General features: G+C 40.5%; 1 protein-coding gene across 10 annotated transcripts in view; it reads right to left on the bottom strand.

Moving 5' to 3' along the window:
• The window catches only part of mark3a (MAP/microtubule affinity-regulating kinase 3a), a 47,444-nt gene extending 35,501 nt beyond the window's left edge, over positions 1–11,943 (bottom strand). For all 10 annotated transcript variants that reach the window (XR_014599753.1, XR_014599754.1, XM_084043924.1 and 7 more), the window contains exons 1-3: positions 11,317–11,943; positions 6,345–6,533; positions 4,121–4,174 (exon numbers count right to left, since the gene is read on the bottom strand). Coding sequence is in view for 8 of the 10 variants with exons in the window: in XM_084043924.1 (XP_083900050.1) it covers positions 4,121–4,174; positions 6,345–6,533; positions 11,317–11,367 (294 nt within the window). In the remaining 2 variants the exon portion in view is untranslated. The remainder of the gene's footprint in view (positions 1–4,120; positions 4,175–6,344; positions 6,534–11,316) is intronic.
• Positions 11,944–12,079: the final 136 nt, after the last annotated feature.

The following is a 12,079-nucleotide window of genomic DNA, read 5'->3' as shown; positions in this document are numbered from 1 at the left end:
TCATCTCACAGCTGATTAGCATGCCGAAGACACCTTCAGGCCAAATGACACAATGTCAGTGTGGTTTAGGAGATCACAGATCAGACTACATCTCGACTCTTAATGAGTTGACTCGTAGGTTTTTATTAACCGCAGTCCGCCAAGTAGACTGATAAATAAACAAGCCAAGATATGAGTCTGAACAATAAATAAATAATAATCGCAGACAAATCAATACAATCGCAGATAGAAATGAACATGGGTTCAATATAATTATATATTAGATACTATATACATCTATAAAGCATCAACATTACATTGTTTCTCTTTAATTTAGGGGTGATTTATAGTGTTTGATCTTCACCAGGCCTGCATGCAATTTCACCTAAATATTATAATTGCGAAATTGTTCACAATCGTATATATTGTGAACATGGCTTTTTTGTAGAACTTTTTCCCCCTCCATGTTCAAAAGAAGAACAACATTACATGGAAAAGAGGATGTGGCTAGAATTTACTAATGACTTCCTCCTTTGATTTGTAGACATCAGATTCTGTACAAAAACACTTTGTAATCTTTCTAGTAGAAATAAATATATTTCTGATGTTTCTAGAAGAAGTAAATATATTTCTGACCACACTTCCTAAACAGCTTCTTTCTAGATGGATGTTGCATTTATCAATATTATGATTACAATATATTTTGCAATCAATTGTGCCGTGTTTGCTGGGAAGTATACAACAGAGTGACAGACCATAAACATTATGCCGTAACAACATAGTAAAATCCTGTGTTAGACAGTGTATCCATTTGTAACTCAGAGAAAGATGGATTTCATTGTAAATACTAGACTGGACAGTGGACACTGGCAGTATTTAATAACTGAACTGTGGTCACTGGTCAGTTTATGAAACAGGAAATGGTTGCGGAGAGGCGTGAGAGGGAGGGGGAGATGAAGCAGGGAGTTTCAGGACTCTGAAGCATATTTGGAACGACTGTGTTTACATTTAATCAAGACTTAACAGCATGCTCTATTTCTTCAACCTTTACCCTGATAGACTAAAGAGACGGTCTGCCGGTAAAAAGAAGAGTACGAAGGAGGGAACTTTGCGAGTGAGAAGAAAAGAAAGGGGGAGTAAAAGAAGAATGTGAGAGGATCGATATCAACTCTTCAAACTATTAAGAAGAGGCTGAAAATAAACATTGCAGATTCACCAATCGTCCGATGTCATCAGCACAGTGTGAACACACAATGGTGTCGGATGGACCTCACAGGTAGCCAGAGTCACTGCAGGAAGCGGCAGAGAGAGCCGACAGATGAGAAGGGAGACAAACACAATGTCCAAGATTTGATCCTTTGAGACGTATTTGAGCCTGAACAAAAGTGCAGCATTGCACTGGGATTGACAGGCTAAACAGTGGCCCTGCGAAACAGGGACAGCATGGCGCCACCAACGCCAAGTCAGGTTTAAATGAACACTCACATTTTTACTGTGTAGGGGTTCAATCCCCCTCGATGTTCAGTGGGTAAAGCATGGCGCCAACACTACAAGGGCTAGTGGTCACATTTCCTGTGTGAGTCAGAGTGTTGACTACAACTGACAGAGTTTGGGGTTCAATTCATTGGATAGCTAAATGAGTGTACCGTGACTCTAAGGTTGCGATCACACTGGCAAGGATGAACCACCAGCTGCAAAGCGCACCACTTTGCCCGGACAGTGCAAACAGCAATAATCAGTTTCTATAAAATGGCATCCTCCAATGTCCTTCCTTTGGTTTGTGGCTCCGGGAAGCACCTCCCTATTAGATTCTGTTTGGTCAGAATGCCTAAAATGTTGCCAGGTTACGCTGAAGTGACTTTGACATGCATAGTGTTTCAGTCTCAAGTTGAACCAAGTTCATGCAAGACCACTTCAAATTCACAGCAGAAAATGGAAATTACTCTACCGTTTCCTCTACTGCTTGCCAGTGTGATCAGCGCCCAAGAGTGCCAGAGTTGTCTGTGTAGCTCAATGGATTGTAGCAATGGAAATAGCATGAGGGTCGGGGGTTCTATTCCCTGCATGCCTCAGTGGATTGACTCTAAAGACAAGCTACTTTCTGTCATTACAAAGAACTTAGAGATAGAAAGCCTAAATATAGAAGAACTGGAAAGGCAGAGGAACTTTAAAGATATCCGTTGTGAAAATACTTTAAATAATAAAGCATACTCCATTGTAAACCTGTTCCTTTGACTTTATCAAAAATTGTTGAAACATCTCAAAGCCATAACAAGTAAAAGAGCATGTAGCTGACAAATTCTGTCCTCAAAGAGAAAAGACTGAAGACTAAATAAAAAATGACAATGCCCAAGCGTGAAGGGTCTTTAAATAGCTCTGGTAACATTGCACTTTGTATTGGAAGACTTCACAACAATATCTCTGATCACAAATATACTTATTGGGCTATGAATGACATTCACAAATTATGAAAACACCATCATAATCCAGCAAACTCACAGAATTGCCAACAAGACTTTAGTTTGACATATTTAATTCAATTTAATTCTGTGTTTCAACAACATGGCTGATTTCAGTAGAGCACACTGAATTCACCAAATGGAATCAATTATGTGACATGAGGCTACATTTAGACAAAAAGCAATGTTGATTAAACTTCTGAATTCCTAAATGGAATCTCTCTCACTTAAAATGGCAAATACCTTTAGCTAAGAATCTTGTTTTTCTCTATGGGAGTTTCAGTAACAACGGACTGATTTCAGCCGAGCAGGTCACAAAGTAATGACGCCCCCCCAGAACAACAAGGCCCGCCGACAAAGAGCCTGACGCCTTTTGTTTTTGTGAACAGGCTCCTGTCATGACTCAGCTTAGCAGTGACGGCCAGCCCTACAGGGCCCAGGACCACACTCACACACACACACACACACACACACAAAAGAACCCACAATCAATGGTGCTTTGGAAAAACTGATGGAAACTGCCACCGACCACTGAGCGAAAGAGAGAGGGAAGTAGAGAGAGCAAGGGACAGAGAGAGAGAGAGAAGCAGCGAGGTGCTTAGCGGGGAGACTCCGTTGCAGGGAAACAGACAGAGGGACGAGCTGTATTAAGGAAAAGAAAGTGAGTCAAAGAGACAGCGAGTCAGCGAGAAAGGAGTAAAAACGACAGAGTACAAGACAGAGAGAGAAAGCGAAAGAGAGAGGCAGGCAACAGGCTCAGTGTGTCCTGGTCCATGTTATAGTCGTCTGATGAACACAAGCCCCCTCCAGCGCAAGACAAGTCACAGACTCCAACTCCAACAGACAAGTCACAGACTGCTCTGTGACCAGTGCAAGGTACACAGCCAAAAGACAACCCCAACAATCCCTCTTTCTTCTCTCTCTCAGTTGTTGAATTTGAAATGTTAAAGAAAAGCCTTTCTTGAACTGACCCTCTGGTTCTGACACACATCACATTTATTATAATCACAGCTGATCTAATCATCTTTTCCTATCAAAATACCCTTACTGCAATTTCTAAAATGTATTTATATAGCAAAGTCCACAAAGCATGTGTGCTCATTTGCTTAATTATACTCTGTCGATGCCACCCGCCGAAAATAGCCGATCTACATGTGTGCCATTTTCAGCGAGCGACACTGTTGACTTGTACGGCAAAGTATACAGCTGGCTTTTCTCAGAGATGCCCTATGTCACATGCACACATTCTGTCCTCACATAATATGAGGACAGAGGACAATGTGAGGGCGGTTTGTAGCCTGGTTATCAGCCTGAAGCTGCGTGGAGCTTCAGTCTGAAATTGGCTGCAGTGTCGGCAATTACAAGGGGGAGGAGATTCAAATTTCCCTAAACCAATCACAAGAGATCCACGGATCCGCCTACATTTGACGTCATCGCACAGCTTGTTTTAGCAGATATTCGCTGATTGGCTTGTCATTAGACCCACCCCCACCTCCGACTCTCATTGGACGGTACTTTTTGTATCGAAGATATCCTAGGCCCACATTTGAACACCAGACCAAGAGGCAGTCCACTCAGAGAGTGGGCGGGGTCTATGGTTTGGAAACAGGCTAGACGGTTTGTGCATTTATAAGTTAATTTTGTCCCAGCATGAACAGGAAGGGAGGGAGGGGGTTAATTACCTTTTGCAGACTATTTGGGTTCAGTTGTGTCTTGTCTATTATCTTAATCGCCACCTGTGGAGAGAACAAATACATTTGAAACAGAGATAATTGAACGGAACCATTCAGAACAGAACACTGAAACGGAGAGAGTAAAATAGGATGGAACTGAACGGAACAGAACAGAAGAATTTGAGGCATTTTGCTGACGCTCGAGTGTACAGGACAAGTACAGTAGGGACATGGTTTTGTTCAAGGACACTTCAGAATGGAATAGACTAGGAGAAACAAAGAAAGGAAAAGAATAGTAGGGCTGTCCCAAATATATTCGGGACAGCCCAATATTCCCTGTACCTTCCGAGGAAGTATCTGAATACGCATTCGAAATCAAATAGCCAATGAAAACAAGGCTTTTTGCAGTAAGATTGTTTGATATTAGTCTCTGCAGAGGCCAGCACTTTATAGCAAATGCAGTAAGCCATGTCTCCAGTCACATTGTCCAAAACACATGGCAGTTTGGGCATCTCGTCTGTGTAAGACTATGAAATGGCAACTAGCGGAAGTTATAAAAGATGTAAAATATGTTCTTCTGTGAAGCTCCTAGTCACACAAACATTGCTCTTGTGAAGTCATTTTGAACGTAAATCTTTTTGTTTATGTAAAAACTTTTTACATACATTAAATATCTATGTAGCTGCACTGACGAGGAAATTTAAGTCAACGTTCAGTTCAGTTCAGTTTTATTTTCAGTTATTTTGGACAAGTATAAAAGGAAGTCATGAAGTGTGTGAAACATGTACTGTTGACATGGTTGATGTACTGTATGTAAAAGAATATGTTATTCAGCCAATCTCTTAGTTACACCAACATTGATCTTGTGAAGCAGTTTGTACTTTTTGTACTAGAAGTATTTCTAAAGATGGCTATGTTCATTTGGCCAAAGGGGACAACTACCCCAGACACTCACTTCCACACAACACTAGCTTGAAACACCCACAAGCAGCCACTGGCAGATTACAGTGGATTGAAAGCAGATACACTCTTCATCAGCTCTGTGTGCACACATGACGTGACTGTGCAGCATCCAAATATTGAAATGATGTCCCAATATGAACCTGCCAAACAAGTATTTGAATATTCGGGGCCAGCCCAAACGAATAGATTATTTTCAAAGCAAAACTGTAGTTGAGCCTTCACACCAAATTGAGCCTTCACTGTGACAAGGGCACACCAGTAGTCTGGCATGACGTCAAACTATTGGAAGCCTACGCAAGTAGCTGCTCTGAAGTGTGTGTACACGGTGCCTTATAATTCATTTTTTTAAATAAAAGGCATCCACTCAAAATGAATTGTTAACCTCAGAATTAAGAGAGAATTTGGCGTCAAAAAAGCATCATCACCTGCTTTGTTAGCCTAACTCTAAATCAGTCTCCTTTGCTAGAATAACAAATCTGTTGCTCTATGTGGTAATTAGGAACAAACAACCATTGACCATCACGGGTGCTCCTGCGTTGATCCGCTATGACTCACGTTCAGCCTCACACAACAAAATATTCCAAGAATACAGGAGTATTCTTTACACTTTTACTGCCTACCCTGTTTAGGACACCTTCTGTAGAATCTAACTCCCTCTGACAACAACAACCAACCTTCAGCTACTGTCTGACTCATAAGTCGCCCATCTCTCCACCTTAAATGTTAACATTTCATATTTATAATAGAGTTTACATTATGTCTGTAACATTACCATGTAAATCTAATACCCTATGATTTATAAAAATACATAATAAATCTGCGTTTAAGTTTGATGAAGAGAATGAAAAACCACCAACTAAAAATACCAACAAACAATATAACAAAGTAAACACCAGTGAAAACTCCGGTCAGGGGAAGTTAAAATCTAACAAAAGCAGAAGAGACAATTAAAAAGAAAGAACTAAACTGACATTCAGACTAAACTTGAGTACATACAAGTGACAGTTCAAGAGGTATAGGCCAGTTTAAAAATGTGTATTCGGAGTTCTGATTCAAAAAGAAGACTGTCTTATCTGTTCCCTAAGGTAACATGATAGTAACATATAAATGTTAACATCTCAAACCCAGAATCTTGCAATACACAGTAAAAAAAGAGTGTTAATTTGAAACATTAAACATTTACACTTTCAGAGTTAAATTAACACTCGGTCAGGATTTTAAAGCATAGAAATAGTGCTGCAGCGGAGCTCCCCCCTGCCTTCCATCTCACCTCTCGGCCTGTGAGGATGTGTCGGGCCAATTTGACCTTGGCAAAGTTGCCCTTGCCGATGGTTTTCAGTAGCCGGTAGTTGCCGACGTGGGGCTGTTGAGGTTCGTCCGCCCCCGAGCTCCGGGATCGAACGCCGGAGCGAGCCGATCGTGTGCTGATCTCCTGGCGGCCATTGCTGTGAGACGTGTGCTGAGGACAGACAAGAGGTTAGAGAGGTGAGGCATGATGTTGACTAGATCGGCTCCAAAAACAGTATGTAGCCATTTTGCGGACAAGGTCATTACTTAGATTTTTGTTCAATATTTCTGAAGCACAACAATGTTTATCAGTATATAAAAATGCCATCTTGTCAATCAAGAACTTAGATGACCTATTATGCTTTAAAAGGTACAGTAGTGACATGTTTTCTTGTTTTTTTATGGAAAAATGGTCAGCACATCAACACTGATTGAACAAAATAGCACTAACTTAAGTTTAACATACTCTGAAACAGTGGCCAACTGGCCATTCAGTCTGTTAGCCTCATTGACAACTGAGGACTCCAGAATACCATCTAAATTACCTGGAATACCAACTACACTTATCTGTAAAGGAAACTTTATTCACTTCATTCAATATCAGTTTATGGAATTTGACACTAGTAACATTGACACACTCTTAGCATAAGTACATAGAGATAACAGGACCTTACACACTGTGTGGATCAGGAGAGGGCAATACAGCAGCAGACAGATAATACGAATCACTCTACATGCACTAATATTACACAGATAATTTTGTTTACACACACAAACATATAGGCCACGCTGACTCATAATGATGCCGGACGTTACACATCTCTTAACATTCATTCAAGCAAAACCATCTGATATTTATAGTATGGCAACCAGAGAAAAGGCATAACCATAGTAGACTGAATCTTCTCAGCACAAGATGTACAGTACAGCACTAGGGCATAAGATGACCGTGAAGCGCGATGGAAATATTTCTGAAGGTTAAAGTCTGCAGTGTCTGTAACTACTAGACTTTTTCAGCCCACCGTTCACACACCACCACCGTCCATATTTTGATCCAACTGATTGAAGATAATGGTTGAGCTTTAAGTTATTGTGTTTGAGAACTGATCATGTGACAAATAAATGTGACTTTAACATGTCTCATGAGGCCATAAAATGTCCCGTTTACATTTATAATTTCATCACAATTGTGTTCATTTTGGCAAACAATAAAGTAAAACCAACCTATAGACTATGCAAATTATGGAATTTGAGAAAAAGATTATTTTCCTTATACAAATCAAAGACTTAAAGACTGTATCTAGAGATGTACCATTCAAATTGTGACTTTCCCAGTCATGGGGGCAACTGTGTAGTGGTTACTCAGTAAGTACACTGTGATCCTGCAGCTTTCAATAGTCATTAGCTTGATACATTGTGTATACCCTTGACTACAAACACAGCAACAGGGATTGATTCCCATAGCAGAGTTTAAAAGCATTCCCCTCCCTACCCAAACCCCACAAATCACTACTGTTTGGGGTAGGTATCGACTACCTTGTGAATGGTGGTCACTGGTCAGCCCTGCTCCACCCTCCCGACAAACACCCCAACCGCCATAGCACTGACTAGCCTACCTACCATGCAGATACTGCATAGGACTGGTTCATCTTATAAACTGTTAGAGATATGAAATGATTGACCAGGTATTATAATCCTGTAGTTATATCGGGGTTAATTTACGTTTAATGGGCTAAATTGATAGGCTAAATGAAATACAGGAATAAACAACTGTTTTAGAGCAGATTCATTTGACTTTTAACAGGAGTCAATTTGTCCGACCAAGACCCCACTTAATCCATCACCCATGGCATTTCCGATAAAAAGAAAAAAGACCACTACACTACTGCAAGGCAACTGCAAAAATCGCCTTTAAACTGTTCACGTGTAGATGAATTCCCATTTCTCCCGGTGACTTCCATCACCCTCTACCACTTCCTCTGAATTCCCGGTGGGTTTACTCACAAAGCTGGGATGCCTCCATGCAGACTGAGAGCCTGTCATGTTCCTACAGCTGCATTCATGCAGTGGTGTAAAGTAACTAAGTGTATACATACTCAAGTACTGTACTTAAGTACAATTTTGAGGTATATTTACTTTACTGGAGTATTTCCAGTTTTCAGAACTTTTATTTCTACTCCACTACATCTCAAAAGGCAAATATTGTACCTTTACTCCACTACAATTATTTGAAAACTTACTTGTTACTTTGTAGATTTTGATTATTATTACAAAACATACATTAACCAATTCAGCCCTACATACATTTCGGCCATTTGAAAATAGCCGATCTACCAGCTCACGATGTGTCCTGATGTGACGCATTGTGAGCTTGTAGAGCGGCTATTTTCAAAAGATTTTTATGCATTTGAAATCTTTTAGGACCTTCTGCATAGTGAGTACTTTCTACTTTTGGTAATTTAAGTACATTTTGATGCCAATACTTTTGTACTTTTACTCAAGTATTTTTTTTATTACAGACTTATACTTGTAAAAGAGTATTTCTATATTGCAGTATTGATACTTTTACTTAAATACAAAATGTGAGTATTTTTTCCACCACTGCATTCATCCCAGGAAACAATAGGCTTGTTACTGTAGAGTAGAAGCTTTCTTCCTTGATCGAAACTGGCTCACTCACTGGTCTGACCGTGGGAATCCTCTCGGTCAAAAAGGAGGGGATAAGCTAGACGAGGTTCTTAAGGTGGGGTCCAGGGACCCCCAGGGTTAACTCCAAGGGTTTCCACCCAAGGGGCTCCCCAGCAAAATGACGAACAGTTCAAATACTTCAGGCCTATTTTATTTTTTGGCTATTCGAAAATAGGACACAATGCAAGGCGTGGTGAGCTTGCAAATGTGCCATTTTCAAAAATTGTTGACAAATCTTCTCTTATAGGGTTCCCCTGGCATACATTCTATTGAAACGGCGGTCAAATACATATCAATTTAGGGGTCCTTGGCATGAAAATGTTTGAGAAGCACTTTACTAGGCTGTAGCTATCAATAGCTCCTGCACTAAATAAGCTTTTGTTAAGTAAAAACAAAACAAACAAAACTCGTGGACAAAGACTCTACGGACCACCTAAATGAAAGATTTAAGGGACGGGATGTTGATTGTCTTAAGATAGCCATGAATGTGTTTCAGTTTGACCATTTGGACGCTCGTCTCATGGAGTGTTGCCAGGTCTGCTTATTATAAGCGACTTTGGGCTTGTTTTTCAGTAAAGTTACTTCTAAATATTGGTAGTTGCGGGTTGCATTTTTTTTTTTGCCTTGTTTCCAAAGTGTGGCCAGTGTCAAATATGTTCATGTCATGGACCCCCAAATTAATATGTATTTGTCCCTCGCCCGCATGCCAACCGGAACATGTTTTGTGCCAGGCAGCCCCGTACCAGATTTGTGTTGCTGATTGATCGATTGAATACTTTATTAACAGTTTGCAAAGACAAGCACAGACAAGTACAGTTCAATACAAGGTCTGTTAAGAAGAAATCAAAAATAAAAATATGTACAGTAGGCCTAATCATCATATAAACGGGTAGAAATCGAAAATACAAATACTGGGTGTTATAAAATGTTTCAAAAGGATAACAAATATTCCACATTTTATTTCAAGAGTTTTTGAAAATAGGCGATGTCTATGTTTAAAGTGCTCATGTGGGCCACAGTCGCTTCTTTTGGGCTTGTTTTCCTAGACCTAGTTGCTTGTTTCTCTCACAACATCTGGCAACACTGATCTCATGGTGTCCACCATTCAACTCAGGAAACAGCCTGGTCGTTATTGTAGTCTAGATGCTCCTGGATTTATTTCCCAAAGCTTTTACTGCCCGAAACTACGACTTGGGGAAATAAATCTGACATGGGAGGGAGGAGGGAGGGGGTCTTCTTGGTAAAGACTAAAGAGGGGTGGGTGGGACAAACTAAAAAGTCCATATGTGGAAACGACTGAAACCCCCAGACTGACACATCGCAAAACCAGTAGCCGAGCCCCGATTCCTTTTTCTTTTCTTTTTTTTAAGTCCTGTTGCCAACCAGGTTTAGCCACCCAGCAGTGTTGCCATGTCGGCTTATTATAAGGGACTTTGGCCTTCTTTTGTAAAGTTGCTTGTAAATATTGGTTAGTTGCGGTTTCTTAAGTGTACTTGCTTATTTCAAATATTTTCATATTTTCATTAAACTATTTTGTGCAACAGGGGAGCATTTGTGTTGTTAGTGTTAATGTTTCACACAAAAAAAATCCAAACATTCCACATTTTATTGCGAGAGTTTTTGAAAATAGTAGATCGGCTATTTTCAAAAAGCCGATCTACTCACAGCTCACAACGAGCTAGGTTTAAAGTGCTCATATGGCCTACTTGCTTCTTTTGGGCTTGTTTTCCTTGACCTGGTTGCTTATTTCTCTCCCTATCCTGGCAACACTGACCAGTACAGTCAGTCACAGTTCAGTCAGGCAAAATTATTGTAGTTTCTGTAAAAGGTTGGGGCCTCGATCCTGTGTATCCTGGCTTACACACGCATTCAACAATTGAATACAAAGTTAATGACTTTGTTATTGGATTGTGTTTTGGATATTTGAGTTTCCAGTTGGCCGTGCAGGGCAGGCTGATCACAGCCAGGGCGTGTTTGACGTAGAGAGGATATGAGTGTTTACGAGTTGGTAACAATGTTTCACCCCCCGTGTGAACCTAGCCTTGGATCAAGACTATCACTATCATACATGTATTAGATCGATTTTGAATTTTGTATCTACGATATCGTAGTCAGACTCGATACAATACATGTGATAGTCTTGCTCAAAGGCTACATCGAAACACCTTAAATCAGACAACACAAGTACTGATCGCCACCAGAGTTAATAATAACCATTAGATCATCAGCATAAAGCATAAGTATAACACCATTATTTCACTACTTACGCTTTCCGTCGACTTTTCGTTGACCGTCGGCAGGATCGGTTTCGTTGACATCGTTGGGGTTTTTTAATCCGTTAAAGACTTTACTGTCTTTTTTCTTGTAAATGTCGCACCACCGCCTTCAACTAATGAACTATGTTCCTCCAAAAACCATCCAGGCTTCTCGCAAAGAAAGAGTCTCCACATTGATCGATGTACAAAAAAAAACTCCCCAACAGGACTAGACGTGTTATAATCAGCCCCGACCGATCTCCTTTCTAATTGTTTGTGACCTAAAAGTTGTACTGAAATATCCTAACGATCAATATTTACATGGCGTAGATATACCGTACATGGCCTGTGTTTCCAACTAAAGGCAAAAGCACAAGCAGAACAAAAATCACTGTCCGTTGGGGTTGCAAGTAAAACAAAAAAAATAGTAACGGCGGCGTTCGTTCGGCCGCTTCCGACAATCTCCTCTGGTTTTACAATCGAAACTATGTGTAACGACACGTCATGGTTGTCACGCTGTCAACCGTAGATGTTTTAACGGCGATTCAGAAGCTTGGAGACCCAGAAAAGACTCGCTGTCGGCTCCGTTTCCTCCATCTCCTCCGGCCCAGAACACTGAAGCTGGTTGGTGGTGTTTTAGGTGGGACCAAAATGGCTCCTCAGACAGAGGCTGGAGTTGGATTAGAGTCAACTCGACTCCGCATACGGTACTTTTTTTGCCTTTACTTTTTGTGTGTTTAAAAGATATTAGCATTATACCTGTCTTTTTTTTTGG

The sequence above is a fragment of the Gymnoscopelus microlampas genome, assembly GCF_963454915.1.
Source record: "Gymnoscopelus microlampas genome assembly, chromosome: 20".
In the NCBI taxonomy this organism is placed as follows: Eukaryota; Metazoa; Chordata; class Actinopteri; order Myctophiformes; family Myctophidae; genus Gymnoscopelus; species Gymnoscopelus microlampas.
The sequence above is the reverse complement of the archived record's forward strand: the minus strand, read 5'-3'. Positions and strand labels throughout refer to the sequence as shown.